This window comes from Streptopelia decaocto (genome assembly GCF_964273445.1).
Source record: "Streptopelia decaocto genome assembly, chromosome: 5".
Lineage (NCBI taxonomy): Eukaryota > Metazoa > Chordata > Aves > Columbiformes > Columbidae > Streptopelia > Streptopelia decaocto.
In genome coordinates this window covers 15200795-15219998 of record NC_138659.1, presented here as the reverse complement: position 1 = coordinate 15219998, position 19204 = coordinate 15200795, and the positions used below count along the sequence as shown (strand labels likewise).

At 43.5% G+C, this 19204-nt stretch overlaps 1 protein-coding gene across 2 annotated transcripts in view; it reads right to left on the bottom strand.

Annotated features, from left to right (window-relative positions):
• Positions 1–15290, bottom strand: part of RAB3B (RAB3B, member RAS oncogene family) — a 56333-nt gene extending 41043 nt beyond the window's left edge. Inside the window, exons 1-3 of one of the 2 annotated variants that reach the window (XM_082053854.1) lie at positions 15187–15212; positions 10131–10211; positions 3860–4087 (exon numbers count right to left, since the gene is read on the bottom strand). In XM_082053854.1, the coding sequence (XP_081909980.1) occupies positions 3860–4087; positions 10131–10151 (249 nt within the window). In that variant the 5' untranslated portion in view covers positions 10152–10211; positions 15187–15212. Of the gene's footprint in view, positions 1–3859; positions 4088–10130; positions 10212–15186 lie in introns of both variants that reach the window. The other variant, XM_082053855.1, reaches the window with a different exon arrangement.
• Between the last annotated feature and the right edge of the window lie 3914 nt (positions 15291–19204).

Below are 19204 nucleotides of genomic sequence, written 5' to 3'. Positions count from 1 at the left end.
CAAAGATCTCATGGAACTAACCTAGGCTGGGCCAGCATGAAGGACCAGTTTGCCCCTCAGCAGTTAACCTCAACGCTACATTCCGCAGGAGTTCTGCCATTGTTGCTACTCACCACCAGTATTACTTAGCACAGGGAGACATACAAATGCATAGAAGGAGGGGAAAAAAAAGAAATCTCATATCACTCTCACCTGAAACTGAAATCAACTTTGATTCATTCACCCTGCTTCCACCTGGATCTGGACAAAGTGGCCTTCTCTAGCTGCTAGGCAACCCGAACGCTGCACTGAGTATTAACTGTGTGCATTTGCTACAAATATAATAGTGTTACCTTTGAGATTTATTTATAATAAAAAACCATACCTAGCTGAAAATATAAAAGCTTTCCTTCAGTAATTAGCAACTCTGGGAAAACAAATCTGTTAGTCAAGGAAGAAATAACCCACATGTACAGCCCACATGCAGGGAGATATTATAAATCAGCTCCTTACAAATAAGGAGAGTTGCTTTATATGAAAGTATTATTACAGATGGCAGTGGCATAAAAAATTCTAATCCGAGAACTACATTCATGTCAACATGTAAATATGTTAATATATTATGTAGATATTATAATATTTTAAACTAAAAAGGTTTAAATTACCAAACCTCATCCAAGTACAAACTGAACTTTCATAGTAAAGGTCATTTATTTAATTTACATAAAACCACCTTTCCTAACAAGACAGAAAAGACTTGAAATTAAAACACAGTCAACTGATCTTAGAGTTTTTTAATGAAGAATAAAACCCACAAAACCTTATTTCACAGAACTCCTCTCCAGGCTGTCTTACTATTTAGTTCTCCATCCGCAGAGCTATTATTCTACCTTAAAAACACCATGAATGCAATTTCTCTCAAACTCAGGAGATACTCCTTTCAAGCCTTTTCAAAGCAGATCATTTCCCAGACTACTAGGTCACTAGCACAACTGATAGGAATCTTATTAAAATATCAATTTGGGTGATCGAGGTGTTAATGTCAACAAAGCAAGAGGGCCACTAATGGCGTCAACATTGAACAGAGCAGCACTTTTTTTTGATCATTACACCTGACAGCTCGTCAAATCCCAATTCACAAAACAGAGATTTCCTCAAACTCAGCAGAAACACAAAAGCTAGGTCTCTAGCTTAAAAAAAGCTACCAAATTCTACCAGAGATATTTACTGTGAGACAGGCCAGAAGGACATTTACTGACACAGCGAGACACTGTTCGTCTCTATGTGCAGCCGCTTGACACTTGAAGCACTTTGATTTTTTTTTTTTTAGCTTTCAGAAAACCCAAGGAGCTCTTTGTAGCTGGGGTTCTACACCCAAATATTCTGCTTGTCTGCTCAACACAGGCAAAAGTCAGTGTAGAAAGTCCCAATGATCACTGAATCTCTCTGGATCACAGCACAGCATCCGGAACGTTCCCTTGAGATTTGTAGGACACAAACCCAGGTTATTTGTGCACAGGCTGCCCCAGCTGCACACCCTTCAGAGCTCCACAGGCACCCATCACCTGAAGGAGACCTCGCTCCGTGGGGCAGAGATCATTAGAGGTTCCTAGAAGTGCTCCTGTCTAGATTTTATAAAGATATTTGCAGGAGTTTATTTAAACACTTGTACCTTCTCCTTCTTCACTTAGTTTCACATTAAACCTGATTCAGGTAAAACTTCACATCAACTGTAGGGGGAGCATAATTAAAAAAAAAAGTCTACATCAGTGCAAAATAAGTAAAAGCAAAGTGTTCAATGGAGACACAGGGTCCCACACTCACAGAAACTCAATAGCAGCTGCAAATTACTTTAAAAAGTAATTGAAATACAACACGTGGCTAAGAAAACCCTTCCTACAGATCAGAACACATAGTTTTGGTTTGCTAATGGCCTCCACTGCTGCTACATGTACCCTGAAGAATACATGGAAATGACAAGTCTAGTTTCAGGACAGGCAGGAGGTAAACAAGTTCAAATACTGGGGTTTTAATATATTTATTTATAATTTTTTGTTAAGGTCCTTAAATCATGAGTCACGTCAGGGATCCATGCAAGGAGCACAGAAAAATAAAAGAATACAAGTCACTCTGGAAACTGTCAAATGTTTACATGAAACTTTTATTGAAAATAAGTTTTAAATCAGCAGTGTTGTTGGTAACTCCAATATTACATGTCCTATAGGTAGCATCCTGACAGCTCTTTTCATAAGAAGTTTAACATTATTAAAGCCTTTTTTCCCCAAAAAAACTTCAAACAGATCTAATTAAGATTATTGCTCTAATTCATTTTAATCCTAGTATCTTTGCAAAAAACACAAACATTTCACGGTGCCTCCTGTCTTGCTTTTACATAACTTAGCAGAGAATTTCACATTCCAAGATTAAGAAAGACAAACTGGATGGAAAACAACCCTAGTTGCTTAAGGGGCCTGAAGTCCAAACATTCTTATTACCTAAACCCTAAATTGAATCAGTTTCATGTCAGATTATCTGCATTAGTTTCAATGCCAGAATTTTGCAACATGAAAAGGATCTTTTATTAAATAATTGGTTGTACCTTGTACCTGGCAACACAGAAGTAAAATTAATCATATTGCTGCCGTTAAAAAAAAGTTTCTCATTTTAGATTCTCACTATTTTACTTATTTTTTGTCACAATAAATAAAAAAGTGATTACTATGGTATTAAATTTAAATGCAATCATTAAAGATTAATTATAAATCAACCATACATAGATCAATTAGAAGACTGTGCTCTTAGCTGGGGCAGCATTTGGATAGAAATGCTCTACAGTTTCAACTCATCTTCAAGCCTAAGCTTTAAGCTGAACTTGTAGGAGAAACCACTACACAGGCAACTACTTCAAGTTAGTAAACTCACTCCTGTGAAATTAAGATAATATTAGCCTTACATCTTCTGTTTGAGATCTCTTCTTTTTACGCAAAACAGAAGAATATTGCTAACTGGAATTCCAGCTGGAGCCCCACGGTACTTTAAAACACATCACTCTGAGCCTAGGTTTTTTAAACATAATGAGTAATTTGCAGGGACACAAGGGTTTAAGCACCATTAGGATAAACTGCATTCAACACTGTAGGGTTTAAGTCATTTGCCAGCAAGTAGAATAAAACACTTGCTTTCTATAAAAAGGAACATCATGAGCTACTGACAACTGCTTGGCCTTCGTCCTCCACTCTGCAGATCAGGGTTATTTTTTTTAACTGAGTTAGGATAGTATAATTCAAAAAGGCTGAAGAGGTCCCATGACTGGGTGTTGGAGCAGAGGAAGGCCCAGCTTACCTACATGAATTCTCTTCCCATTTGATTTACCAAGAAGCAGCATCAGCAGAGGTGGTTTGAAGGATACCTGTGTCCTCCCCCAGCAGTCCTGGATGGACGGAGCAAGCTGGCTTGGGGACACTGTGTAGGCACATGAGTCACAAGAAGACACGAGTATCTTATTTGCAGGACATAAGCTGATAGTAGAAGCTATACCTAGCTATACCATTCATTAACCACTCATGGAATTTCTTCATCTACTAGTGCTCACTCAAAAACTGCTATTAAAGGGCTCCAGACTCGCTTTGGGTTTGTTTAGGCTTAATAGCTCACTGACTCCTGGAAACGTAGAGCAGCTGCTTAAGACCATATCAGGACTTCCACCAGTTGAGTGTGACAGCAATACAGAGAGAACTTACTCAGGTTTACTGAAGGGATATAAATGATACAGACACGCAAAACTTATAATCCAAAAATCTACTTGCAAACAAGCTATTTTTTACCATCGTTATCTTTTCTGTGATTAATATAAAGCATTTTTGAAAATGCTGGCACTTACCCAAATCTGCAGTTTCACCCGCTTGTCATTCCTATAAACTGTTTTCACTTTGAAGTCGATTCCTACTGTGCTAACGAAAGCTGGTGTGAAAGTGTCATCGGCGTATCTGAAGAGGAAGGATGTTTTACCCACGCTGCTGTTGCCAATGATCAGGAGTTTGAACATGTAATCAAAATTTTGATCTGAAGTGTCCTTCTGCCTGTATCTGGCATCTGTTACTGAAGCCATCTGAGAAAATGATAAACATTGAAAAAGAACAGATTTAAGAGCAGTTCAGCATTTGTCTTCATTAACTATGTACCATATGTTTACCTTATCTCTCTTCTTTCTAATATGATAACCACTATATGTGCTAAATAAAGATGAATATGCCTTGAAACCTTCTTTTACATCCTGGCTTTAAATTTCTATTATTCACTTGTACTAGTGAAATTTTCAAAGCCAAGAAATACACCTGTTGCATCACTTTGTGTTTAAAAGAATAACAGATGGCTACTGCAGATTGTTCAAACACTAGTGGGGAAACAGCATTCTTTACTCCTGTGGCAGGGTGCTGCTTCTGTTGCTCCAATAAACTGGAGTACTGCAACCGAGAACTAACACCTTTGACAGTGCATCCAACTGTGCAATACATTTAGCAGCCTCCAAGGCAGGTAAACCTAAAAAATTCCTTTTATGACTACTAGAGCAAATCTGCATTTCTAGCACATGCATCACCAGCATTTTATCCTTAGAAAAGTTCTGTCCTCAAGATTTACAGGAAAGATAAAGAAAAAAAAAAAAAAGCAATGGGAGAAAATGAAACATGAGGAATTTCAGCTGACAACTTTGAATCCATCCAACACATATCTAATCTCAAGACTGCAATTAAAATAAACAGCACCTGGATAAAACATGACAGCTCAGTGGGGCTGCAGGCGGCATTTGGAATGGATAAAGCATCCCTTTTGATTATGGGGGAGGTAAGAGCTGGGGACATCAGTGGGGTTGAGAAGGGGGGAGATGCAGCCTCAGAGATCACTCCTTTTCTTGTGACTCTGCACTGGATTCAGAGACCAAAAAGCAACCGTGGAACCTGAACTATCAAGAGGGTGGAATTCTCTGAGCAGCCCTGGCTGCTTTAACATACGCAGCTCACACGCTCCGTGCAAGAAGGTAAGGACCTGACTTTTCATCTCTGTTTGTACAGAGCAGAAAACAACCGCACACACCAAATTACCACAGAGAGGAGAAAAATGGAACTTTACCTTTTAACAGACATAAAGCACTTTTCATCTCTAATGCTGTTTCAAAATCTACCCTACATCAAACACCTCAGCACCTTATAACCAGTCATGGGGTTGTGCGAACTGGGGCAATGAGAGCATAGGTCTGATTAGCAGCTACCCACCCACCAAAATAGGACACGTGCCACTTGTGTGCAGTGTCAGAAAGCACTGAGTAGAGACCAAAGTCTCTTCTTCCCCTGGTATCCAAAGAAATAAATTAAATTTTTTCCTCAGCTCAGATTCATAAGCATCTTTGGGAACAAAACTCCCACCAATGTCCACTCTCACCATATTCCAGTCCAGATATATTCCTTCTTAGCAAGTCTCACCTGCACACAGGATTTCACTCATGTACTGAGGGAAAAAAAAAATAGAAAAAAACCCACACAAAACAAACAAACAAAAACCACACACACAAAAAATTCAAAACGCACTGTAGTTAAGAGCTATTAACCCTAACACTGTCCAAAGGCAATTTAATTTGGGATGTCACTTTAACTTAAATTCCCAACAGAGAGGAAACAAACAAAAGCCAACCTAGTTTAAACTTCAATAAAATATGCATGACGGTTTACCTCCAACTAAACACATGCAACTTTCTCACACAGAAAAGGGCTGGTGCAGCAGACCTCTCATTCACAGATGGCATTAACAAGGGCAGTTTCTGAAGAACTTTATCTGTAACTCAATAGCCAACGGCTGGACTGAACCCAGTAAAACCTTCTCACAAGTGATTGTCTGTAGGATACAACACAATTGTGACACACACTCTTCTGAGCTGCCGTTGCTCTTCAGAAAGGCTACAGTCCTTTGCCAGCACTCCAGAAAACCCAAGCGCAAATTTTCTTCTAACCAGTGTATCAGAAAAAGGCCTTGTGCTTCTTAACGGGAATTTCTAAAATGAACAATTCAACATCCAGTTGACTTGCCCACACACTCAGGCCAATGCACTCACTGCCTCAGTGCACATGTTAGAAACCTCAGCTTAAAAAATTATGAATCCAGATGATTAGTTGATTTATGCAATCACCAACCTGGAAGATAGTAAGAAGTTCTCCATTTGAGTAATTTATCTTCCCCATACATGTACATAACTTCCACAAATGCCCCTGAGAACACATGTGCACTTACTAAAGAAGAGGGGGAAAAAAAAAAATCTCTAGTTCTCCATTCCACGCACAGAGGCTTCAAAAAAGTGAGATGCCCTCATCACTTGAATCTTGGTCATTTAAAGATTCAGAGGCAGACCTTTAACAAAGAAACATTCCACTAATCATACAGAAATTAATATCTTCTTTCTACCCCTGCCTTTGCAGAATCCGTGCACACGCTCCAAGCTGATCCTTTAAATGAAACACTGCTGCTTCTATTAACCCCCCAAGATTGCTATAATCAAACATGCACCTGGCTACAAATGCGACTTTTCAGATCTCAGTCAAAAAAGCAATTACAGAACGCGGACAGCTAGAGCAGCTTTGTTAGAAGCACAGCACAGAAAATAAGATCAAGCGCCACTTGCACAGAGTGCGGGGCTGTTGTCATAGAAGCGCAACCCTCGCTGGCCTGCACGTGTACGGTGCTGCGCTGAGGATGCTCCAGGTCGGCTCCCCGAGTCATTAGAGACGGTGACAGAGCACAAAAATTTCAAAGAAAATTCAATCCCCTTGCTTAAATTTGACTTCTCCCTTTCCCCTGCTCTGGTCAGTAGAGTAAAACTGAAAGGAGTTCAGTACTAATTACTGATTACTCCTCTGACCGCAGATGATTACTGGCGCTGTCCTCCACCAGTATTTGGGCTGAAAGCATTCACAGGGCTGCCCCTGAGTTTGTGCTCAAATTCTGAAGCCAGGAACCAGCAATTCTCCCAGTTCTCCCCCTCTTCCTTCCTCTTCCCCACTTGCTGTCCCACCCCTGCTCCAAGTGCTCCCCAGTTATGCCAGTCCCAAGGACCATGCAGAGAGCTGGTTCTGAGAACACAGAGATCCCAGTTAAAAATAAACCCTCCTACAACTTCTCCTGTTTTTAAAAGTTGGTTCAGTTCCTGATCCAGCACAGCTGAGGGAGCCAAGCAGAGGGGACCGAGCGGTGGGAAGCGATGGTTGTTGCTATGCTACTGAGAGAAAGGTCCACAAAAATCCCATCTCCTGCAGGTCCTTCACACCCGTGGAGGTTCAGCCTCAATGGCAGAGGGACAAGGTGACAATGTGCTGGTGTCAGGCAGCTCTCATCCGACTCATCAGAACAGCTCACGCAGCCATCGCTCCCACAGGATTTTATTCCCTCCTTGGTGAACGGACGTTTAGTCGGCAGCATAACCCCCACATACGCAACTACATGCGCTCTTTGCTCAGGATGAATCCAAACACAGCAGCATCTCTGCTGTTTCACAAACACGTGTGGAATAACTGGGGTTTTGTTGCAGAAGATCACCTCAATATGACTGGCACACAGAACGCAAGAAAGGCTCATGCGTGTTTCCATTTTGGAGTAATCCTCAAGAAAACACCTATACAGGAGAGATTTAGCTAGATTACAGAAAACCCATTACACAGGAGAAGAAAAAGCTGCCAATCAGCTTGTCCTTGAGAACACTTCAGTACGAGACCTTGCATCATCTAGTTCTTTGCCTGGGTATCCCACTTCTTTGTAGCTAAGAGCATATTAATATTGACAACCACTTTTCCCTGTATGCTTTAGCCACAGGAGTAAGGTCTCAAACACATCCTTTTCCAGCTACTTTTGTGAAAACAGGCAGTTATGTAGCTACAAGATACCTTATTATTTCCCTATTGAGGAAAAAGCCTGCAGTGTGAGCTCGTCTTTTATTAAACAGAGAAACCACATAGGAGGAGGAGGATGCTACAAATTCTCTACAGCAATAAAATCTTAATCAGAGCTTACTAGCCAACAAAGAACACGTTCCTGATTGAAAGTGTCTCCCATGCCTTAATTTTCCGTTTTGGTCTAATGAAGTTTAAAAAGAAGCCTATCACCATAAGACACCTCTGTGGGAAATCAACCTTCCCTGCTTTCAGTACTCACTGAAATGTGTCGTATAGACACAGCTGTGCTCTTTAATTTGTGACCAACATCACAGTGAAGAATCAAACTGTTTTGTAGCGCAACGCGAACCAAAGTGTTACTGCTCTTACAAATCCCTGGAAGTGGTCACTGTTGGCCCTATTCTGCAGTATTTACTGCCTACAGTCAACTTCAGTGAAAAGCAATACATGAACTGTCTAAATCTGATGGTGTTGGTTAGAAATCAAGTGGTATAACTCACCATCCACTTATTTCCAGAAGAAAAACAAATAAACAAACAAACAAAAACTAGGGTTAACTTCAAGTGTTGCCAGCCCTTATGGTTTTGGCTACAAACTAATGGAGGGCTGTTCTCTATCCGCTCACAGGCAAGAACCAAGAAATCAGATCATTATGTTGGAAGTTGAGGTGTCTCCGCGTGGGTCTCTTCACAGACACGGCCATTTCCATGTCCTACTATCTCTCACAGCATTGCGAGGAAAAAGTCTGAGCTGCCTTTGGAAAAGGGTCTCCTGTCTGCTGTCAATCACCTCCGGTAACCATGAAACATCATCACACTGATGGAACTTGCACTTTGAAACTACACACGAAGACATGTCTGCAATTTCAACTCATTATGAACCTATGCATTCTGTACATTACAAGTTCTGTGCATTTCTAGCAGTAAAAACATCTTTTAATATTTGCCACTGCTTTATTTTTAAAGCGAAAACTGAAATTTACTACATACGTTTTGTGTTATATAGGACCAGTGGAAACTTAAATGTGACTGTTGAACTGTTTCATCATCATCCTCTCACAGACACATGTTTCTTTTATTAGGCAGATGAGAAGACGGGGGTGAAACTGCCCCCCTATATTTCTAAGAGTCAAAGATCTTATGACAGCAGGTGCTACTGCCTCAGTTTGTGCGTGTTTACCAACCGAGTCTCGGCTGTCTCTCCTGACATATTATTTACTGCCTCACAGAGCTATGGGTGCTAAACCATTCCTTTATTTAAGAGTCCAAACTTCCTTTTTCTTACTTCCATTTTATTGCTCCTGATTTCCAGTGCTCAAGATCAGTTGGAAAAAAACTGAGAAAGAAGTTAACGACTATCGGTATAGAAGGAATAAGTGGTAAGAGCAGGCAAGGAGAGAATGGGCACAGTGACAAACACAGCTCTGCCTGTTAGACTCCTGGCTATCCATAGGCACTGAGGAGTGTGGAAGGAAGAAAGGAAATTACTAGACACATTTATTTAATAAAAGCAGAAATAATGAGGCTAAGCAAAGGTAGAAGTAGAAAACAACCCCACATACATAGTGCTAAAGTTAATACGTAGCACTAAAGTCGAACAGATCACACATCTGCCAAGGCTCATATAGTAACGCAAGACAGGAGTGTTGTAGAGAATTCTAAGTATGCTAAAAGGCTGTGCAAATTATTCTGTAAGTTATGTGCTAGGGAAGAACAAAAAAGTAGCTAAACCGAAAGATTTTTTCATCCCAAATATTTACAGTTTAGCAGCAATCTATGAGAGACACCACTGACATGCAGTGCAACTTCTTTTCAAATGAGTTAAGACCATGTGGATTTTCCCCCAAAAAAGTCTTAGGAAGTGCACCTACGTCCAAAATACTCTAGTTCACAGACTATACATCTACATCAATACTCTATTATGAAAATTAACTCCTTTATGTGCTCTGTCATCCCTCCCAAAAAACATTTGTTTACTTTTTTTGGAATTAAATTAAATCCTATATTAGATTACTATCAAGTAATGAGTTTGGTTTTGTCTTGTTTTGTTTTTTACAGCCAATGTATGCTGACCTAAGAATAAAGCTCATAAAGGAGATAAGGCCATGACCTTAAGGAGTCTTATACAAATGCTAGTACTACAAGAGAGATTTATCAGAAGCAGAAAACACAGTATGAGCAATTAACATAACTGCTAGTAAATATTGCAAGCGATAGTTACCAATTTAGATCTATAATCCATGAGAGAGATGGAGGCTTTGCTGTGAGTATATGAATCAAGAGAGTGGTCACACTGTTGAACCTGCGATGTAGAAGCAAAAGGATTACAATGTTTACGGTAAAGATGGATAATGAGAATATTATGTAAGAGACTAATGGCTAGGCAGGTTAGGCTGAACACGCTGCTGTGGAAAGGTCTGAACTTCCTTCACTGGAGGTAAAGGGGACAGCCCTGTAGCATACAAAGAGAACAGAAACAGCGCTTTAGTGACAGATATTAAGATAACCGCAAATATTTTGAGCCATCAGTTTAAAATTTATTAAAGGGACATTATCTAGATTAATCTAAAATGAGAGTTCCAGATAAATCCTACAAGTTAGTGCAAAATCTCAGATAGGAATCATTACACCTTTCCTGCAGAAAGGCAGCAAAGTAAATGGAATCAAGGAGCAGCTGAAATGCATCTATATATATCAGTGTTTTGTGCAACACCTCGGTCAAAGTCTACTGTGCTGCAAAGGCAAATTACAATAGGACGTGGAAATGTCTGCAACCCCCTTACAGCCCATCTATACAAAATAATTGCCTTAAAGTAATAGTTATTCCAGATTTAAAGCAGAAAAACACAACAGAATTTAGTCTTCTTTTTCATGGCTAATATAACCTAAAGGACAACTTTGTCTCCGGTGCGTTTCCTCTCCAGAAAACTAGGGTAAACCACCATTTGTCATCTTGACTTACATTATCTTGCCCTGCCAAAACACATGGACAAACCCAGACTTTATGTAAATAACATGCTACAGCCACCAATTACAGGTCAGAATTTGGATAAAACAAGGACAAATCCTTCCTCACGACCCACACAATTGACAATCACCTCACTTGGCAACCAGACAGCACCTTGCTCTTGCCCAAAGTATTGCATATTTTTCTATATCGGTTACATTTCCTCCTGTTCTCACTCCTCTGCCCTCTGCAACACTTGCCCCCTGTGACTGCTCCTGATGGCACCTCAGTACTGTCCAGAACTTGATTTTGAGGTGTCATCCAAATAACTTAATTGATAGATCTAGAACAAAAATAATTCAACAGCGCAAACAGAAAGAGAATTAAGCCTATGTTTATTACTTTAAAAATGTGAGCCCCTCATCTTGAAAGCAAAAGCTAAAATTAATTTGTCAATGAATCCACAAGTCTTTGTAAGAAGATGCTTGTTGTGGATTTGTTCTAGAATTCACACGCTACAAATGATTTCACTAGCTGAAGAATAAAAACTTCTAATCAATGTAGGTGTTTTTTTATTATTACCCACTCAGATCTGGGAACACAGGCTTCGAAAAGCCTTCTATGAATTTTCTGAATATGGAACAAAAGTCAAGAGCCTGCGGATATCACCCATTTCCCATCAACTTGCTAATGTTACTACTATATTTTGTTAGGCAGTAGGCTGGGACTGTTGTTAGAAAGGTTTCCTTGAGCCAAACGTCTGTGTCGGGAACTGCACCTCTCCCATTTCCTGCATAACGTTTAACATCCTCATAATCCGGTTTAGAGGCACAACAAAACTGTCAGGAAGGAGGAGTTAGTCACTTTAATTTTACAATGGCAAAAAAAAAAAAAAAAAAAGAGTAAAGGGATAGAAGTTCTCACATTTTTTACTTTCTTCTCTGAGTGTTTTCATTGCAGCTGTTTTATCATCATATAGTTCCATGCCTGTTGGCAAACATGCTACTCCAGAAGATACAGAGAAAAATATTTAGCAGTACAAAGCTCTCCCCTTCTAAAGGGGAGCCACTAACTGAGCCCAGCTCGGCTCTCTGCCAAAGGATGCATGGAACAAGAGATTTACAACCTCTTTATGACCTGAAGAGCGGATGCAGAGAAAATTTCCGCAACTCCCTGAATATTCCATTGAGTCTGGGAACCCCAGGAGCCAGTCAGTTTCTGGATCTACAGAACCACTAGCTGAGGCTGATCCTGAACCCAGCCCTGTCTCCAGAGAGCAGTGCAAGCTGAAGAGGTTGATTGCTGTTACAAAACTCACCATCACCAAAGCCCTTATTTCCTATTACAAACATCGCAACCCTGGCCGAGATATGGGACTTCAGTCCCCTTCTCATCAGCTCTCCAGCCTTGCAGTACCACCTCTGTTTCTCCACAAACGAACTGGCAATAGTGAAATACTTCCAAGTATCTTGCTGAATACACTGAAGTAGTAGTGACATAAAAGCACTTGGAGGAACACAACGGACGAATACAACCTAACTCTGCTACAAGACATGTGTAACTCCCCACTGATCCTTCCCCAGCCGGGGCGCAGGGAACAGCCGCGTTCTGTGCTGGGACACAGCCCTGCATGGAGGAAGCTGTGACCATGGCCTCCCATGGTACCTTATGGAACTCGTACTGTCTGGAGCTGGAGTCAGACCACATGCAGATTTGGGCAGACACCCCTCCACCAGTGCACAGGAGACAGAGTTACAGATTCTTCTGCATCACCAGGTCTAAAACCTTTCATTTACAGGTAAAAACAAGCAGCTGTCCTGACCAAATCAGGTGACTGCAGGCTGGTTTTGTCTTGTAATAACCACCTCAGGATGCCTCTGCAGCACAGAAGTTTAATTTGTTGGGTTTTGTCCTCCTCCTTTGAGTAGAAAATCTGCAATGAACAAGTTATGTTGTTTCTCTATGATATGTTCTCGGTGCTGTGAAGTAAGCTGCCTGCTAATCAGGATTAGAACAAGCGTCCTCGCAATTCCCATGTTTTAATTAGCTAATACTTCCAAACATAAGTCTCATTGTTTACGTCATAGATCAAATACTACTGTGGTGCAGATAGCTGAGCACACATTTACAAGAGCTCACTTAATACTGCAGAACTTGAAGCACAAGATACGTTTTTACAGGAAGAAGCATACCTGAAATTACCCTTTCAGGACATTTCTCAATGTTGAGAACTGCCTCAGAAAAAAGAACTTCTTGAGGCCAAACTATTAACAGCAAACAGACATGGAGTTACTGGGGAGGGCAAAGGGGACAGGAGTGCCCTTCCCTGGCACTACAACCAGCCAGAGAGATGCAAGACCCTGAAATGTGATGCTGTGACCTGCCCGTTTTGAGCTAGAGCTGCATCACGTCACATGAAAATGGAAGTAGGAAAAACTATCTGAAATACACACAAGTCAGCTAACATGACCATTACACGACAACTAGCACGCTAATGAATACTACGTGTATTACTTTGCTACACCTAAATGTAGCAAGAACTACTGCTATTAAAATCTAAAGCTAGTAAGCCTTCTCAGTTTGTTACCTGAAAATGTATTAGATCTGCAAAGAGGGCAGCACAGTCTTGTCCAAATTGCAAAGGAAGCTGAATTTGAAGATTGGTTTATCTGCCTCTCTTGTGACTTGGACTAGAAATTGTCCTGATGAAACAGTTCTGAAGGCAGGGATCACACCAAGGTCTCAGTAAATGCATATACAACCACTTCCAGGAGAGCAAGCACAAATAATAGGAAATAAAAGCCTTTTAGTTACACACTTGCATATGGATTCTATTGTACCCACTATAATCCAGAACCAGTGCTCCCATGATCTGGGTACAGATTCAAATACACAGATCAAGACTATAGTTCCACTGACACTTCTGCCTTGGGAGTTTTGTTTGAACCAAGAGCTAATCCAGGCTACTATGAAGCCCCACAAACTTGTTATTAGCATAAACGAGAGTGCAGTGCTGGGTCAGCAGTGAGCAATGAGGAACAAAGCAGGTTTGCTGCCAAGAAAGCACACAGAAACATGAATTAAATTTCTGAGGCCACAATCTTACATTGTCTCAGGCCAAGGGAAAATCCAGATTAGAATTATTCCCCCCTCTTTTTTTTTTTGTTAGGTTAGTCGTAGTTTAGGTCAGATCAACCTGATGCACGGCACAAACACACCACTGCTCGTGCCGTAAGAGGGAAAGGACAGCGTGGAAACAGAACCTTGGGAGGCAAAAAGGTGGAAATGCTTGTGCTGGTTTTGGCAGTATCACCTGCGATCCCACAGCACGATGTCACCAAGCGTGTCAGACGAGACTGCCTTGCTGCTGGCAAGCAGAGAAAACATTGGGGAAAAAACAACGCATGGTCTCCGAACATATGGCAAAAAGGCCACATGCATTTTGTACAGCATCAACAGGAAAAAATGGAGAATGTATTATTTTTATGAATTAAATTAGAAAGATTGATATGTTCGGCTTCATGAAATGGGCTCACTGCCTACTGCTCTAGGGCAGCCTGGGTGTGTTACACACACAGCCTGCACGTCTGTTCTTCCACCTGTGTGGACAAACAGCGAACCTGCCGCGGGTCCGGCAGCACAGGGCTCTCCCTTCACCGAGCAACAACAGCAAAAGCGAAATCTCACGTTTCCCGGCAGCCTGCTTTACTGCCAGACAGTTTTTGGTTTGAAGTGCTGCATCTCCTGACCAGAAACAACCGCCCAGGCTGACAGGAGCTGACAGGGGTTACACACCAGCTGGAAAACAGCCGGGAAGGCCCCAGTCTCCAGCCTCCCCCCGCCCCCGCTCAGGATATTTAGAAGATAAAGCAGTATTATATCACCTCTTATGGCTGATAAATATTTATTTTACAGATATAACTGCTACTACCATCTCCTCGCCGTCGCTCCCGAGGGTCTGCCTGTCACATCCCACCTCCGGGGCGCAACGCGCTCATCCCGCTGCCCCCGGGCACTCACCGGCACCGCAGCCGACGCCCGCCCCGCGGGGGCTCCCCGGGCACCGGGACACCTCCTGTCACCTGTCCCAGCCTCCCGCCGTCCCGCGGAGCCCGGGGACAACCCCGACGCTCGGGATCGGAAAGGGCGGGAAGAGTTTTTGGGGCCCGACGGGAACGGTGAGATGAGGAGCGGTTCCCGCCCCGTGGCGGGAGCCGGAGGGGGGCGATGCTCCCATCCCCCGTTACTTTCGGCGGGGAAAAAGCTGCGCCCCGACGGCGCGCACCGGCGCGGAAGGAAGCGCCCGTCTCCGCGGGGCCGCGGCTCTTACCTGAGGCGGAGGAGCGGCAGCGCCGAAGCGAGTCGAACCGAACCAAGCCGAGCCGAGCCGAGCCGAGCCGAGCCGAGCCGAGCCGAGCCGAGCCGAGCCGAGCCGTGCGGGTCCCGCGGCCGCTGCTCGCGTGGCGGGAGCCGCCCCCCCGCCGGCACCTGGGGCGGCCCCGGGGGCGGAGCCGCGGCGGGGCGGGGGTGGCGGTGGCCGGTTGGGAACGGCAGGGCTGGGGCGCGGGAGCTGAGGCGGGGGTTTGAACCTTTTAGGGTCCCGTCCAGGTACGCGCCCTCCACCCCCGTCCCGTGCTCTGTTCCAGGGGAAGCGAATCACCTCAGGCGTTCCAGGAGTCCCGGGGGCAGGGAACGTCGCCCCAGGTGTGACCCTAATGTGCCCTTCTGGTCACACGCCAAGCGAGCTGAAATTCACTTTGGTAGAACCGTTGACTCCGAAGCCTAATGATGGTGGCTGTGGCATCAGGTACTTCTTTAGTGGTGAGAAGACAAAACAAATGAGGCAGTGGCTGCGATCTCTCAAAGTTGCGCGTCTGGAGGAGACCTGATGAAGAGGTTGCAGCAGACCCTGTTGGCTTTAAAATCCTACAAACAGAACCCAGGCTCAAAATCAGACTTATTGGTGGCCTGTCCCTCTGTGGGACACGAAAAACCACTTTCAGAGATGATCCCCTGGAGAAAGTGAACAAAATCATGGCTGTTTAAGACATCTCTCTGACATAACTAATGAGGTGCTTCCCTAAGACGGCAGCATGTTTTCCCTCTGCTGAGCTTTAAGCAAGTGCCTGAGCACAAAGAGAAGGTTCTTGATCAGCCCCAGGAGCCACCAGCGGAGGCCAGAGCAGGAGCCAACTGAAGGTACTGGAGTTGCAGGGTTTCTCTCTGCTCTCTGTTGACTGCTGCTCAGTCTAGAGAAGCCAACAGCCCTACAAAGCACCAACATGGAAGGTAAGTGGTCACGAACAGGTACCTACACCCTTGATGCAAAGGGCATGTTATAATTTAGGCTCACTTGGGTATCTGCTTAGTGATTGCCTGATTTAACGATGACAAGCGCAGAGCCACTGTTCAGCCTGACTTCCAAAGGCATTTCCAGATTTCACGCCATCCCTGAAATGCCAGTGTTTATATCCAGCTGCACTGGTGATTATAAACACGCTTTCTCAGTCAGGACTAACCAAGAGAAGAAGAGATGCGCCCAGGTAATTAGGAGACAGGGGAATTTGTAGTGATTCTTTCTGTCTATCATTTTATTTAGCCACATTTCTGTAATTTATGGAGCAAATATTGTTATCTCTCCTAGCGCACTTTCCTTCCAGGATTTATTAATAACATTGTATGGTTGTGAGTTGCTTACACAACTTCCAGTGAGCGGGGAGGTCTGTATTATTTTAGATTTATAGATGGGCAAATGAGGGAACAGGAGAGAACTCCCACAGGCCCACGGAGGTGGAAGGGAACAGCAGATGTTACGCTTTATCTTGTTTTCTGACATATGGATCTATCTGACTCTCACAGCAGTCCCACTAGCGCATTTATCAAGCACAACATGCACACTCTGCTGTTCTTCCAATGTTTCTAATTCAAGTTTCTGCATCCTCACACAGTTCAGTTGACCTGAGGAAACAATCTGAATCTTTTCAGTTCCCTCTTTTCTAAAAACAGTATTTTATTTATTGCTTTACTTAGTACTAGAGCAATAGGAGCACCATAGCACTTAAATCAAGGATGATGATCTGCTATGTGATACTGTAAGTAGTAATGATACTAATGACCCTGAGACTAAAAGACCCATTATCTAAGCTCATGATAAGCGCTGGTCACACACAGACAAAATTGTATCCCAAAGAAGTACAGTTTGCACACAGAGCAGTGGTTTCAGCTCATTACCAGCTGTTGTCCAGGGAAGCTGGGTGAAAACGCCAACTGCAAGGAGAAAACAAAATCCTCCTTATTTGAATAGGTAGCACTCACCCAGATGCTGCTTCACCTCAGTGTGGAATAAACAGCAGGTACACGCTGTGCTGTGTCCCCAAGACATGTGCGCATTTCATTCTCTTTAACGGGGCTAAAACACCAAAATCCTTACAGAGTTTGAAAACTGTTCTTAATATTAGAAATAGAACAGTAAAGTGACATCTAAATTTGACTGCGTTTCTCATACAGCTTCTTTTATGCACAGCGTGTTGTGCCCTGAAACACACTCGAAGAGGGGAGAACATCTGCAGTTCTTATCAATATTTCTGCAGCACAGCTACATACACCATGCTGTGCATGTGCAAAATGGTCCAAAAATGCATATATACCAACAAACTATCTCTAACAAGCAACCAGTTACCTACAGCCTTAGTCAGATTGTCCAGCTGTCCAGCCCTGTCCCCACAGCTCCTGTGGGCTTCACTCCTTTGCCCTGGCTTGGAGCAGCAGCAGGGAGATCACGCCTTTTTGAGAGGGGGAAACTGGGACATTGTCTCCCCTTTGTCTCCTACATCACAGCAGGGACACGGAAAATGGAGGAGGAGGCACCTGTGTTGGTCAGAGCAAAGCAGAATACATGACCAGCTCAGAAATGCTTGATTGTCCTCACAGCACCCACTCAGCCGGTGATCCTGTGCCCAGGACGTGCCCTGCCTGCTGCCCGCACCCTGCTTGGTGGGACGCTCTGCCCTGTCCTGGGACGGGAGCCAGCACAGGGAGGTGTGTAACAGCCTCTCCTGCAGTTCTGAGCCAGAACCTGGAACGCTGCACACACAGGTCAGCCAGTCCTTGCTTCCAGCATAGTTTGGGGGTCTCTTCTTTTTTTTTTTTTTCCGGTCCCTAATGAAAGGAACCTTCTGCAGATTTAGCCATTGCAAAATTGTGCCATGACATTTGTGACAGGCCACACAAGTCTTAGGCCCTGTCTCCACTCCTGTGACAGGCCACGGGAACTGGCTGGCAGCCGTCAGTGGAGATTCCTGCTCCTCAGGGCATGCTGGCGTGGTGGCATCGGGCTGGCGCTGCAGGAGTGGAGCACCAGTGCGGGCAGGAGCCATGTTCCGGACAATGGCAGCCCTGGGAACAGTCTGCAGCCACTCCTTACGCTAGACAAACTTTGAAAGGAAAAGCAAACTGAGTTTATTGGGCTAAACTGCTTAACAAATTGGCACCTGTTTCTGGGAGGAAGAAAGGAGAACTGAGTTAATATGCCAAATAGTTTTGAGACAAAGGGACTTTTACCATTTTGACAGTCCTGTGTGATTGTTTCCTGATTCCCTCCAGGCAGCAAGCTCCTCCGTCCAGTTACCCCCAAACCAACTTACTCAGCTGTTTGGAAGTGATGCAGACTTTTAGATAAACTTCATCCTTTGGCTTTGCTGTCTTTGAGACGAGCATGAACTTGCAGTGAAGTTCCCCTTTTTATCTCGCTTTCTGGGTAGAGTTGTGCCTGGTGTAATTCCATCTTTACTGCTTTCCAAATCTTCATCCTCAGGTTTTGATCCACCTATAGCCATGCTTGTCAAGGAATCACCCTGGAGTGGTTCTCTTGGTTGGGCAAACCCAGTCAGGTGTAATACTGGTCAGCTGCAAATAAATATCATCATGTAATGCAAATGCCTTTCCTCTTGCAAAAAGTTAAGAAAAGTTTCATCACCTCTGAATATTATGACCTTGCATTCATATTGGTTTAATAATATCTCGGTTCAGAGCTATTTGTTAATCAAGCTGTAAGTGGGGACAACCAATGAAGCTCATCAGCAGTTTAACACAAGCTAGATATGATGGCAGACAAACAGCCATGGGGTGAAAAGTGCATTTGAAGTAGATGACTCCTAAACTCAGCATGCCAGGGTGACGGATGCAACACTCCGGCTGTGCTGGCGCTCTTGGTTGTTGCATTTTTCTTCCCTGCTGCTAAGCCTGATGAAGGAGAGGTTTCCTCGAGTCTCTGTCTGACACATCCTTACAGCCTGTTCAGCCCCAGGTGCAGCAGCAACCTCTGCGCCCAGGCAGCCAGATGGCCAGCT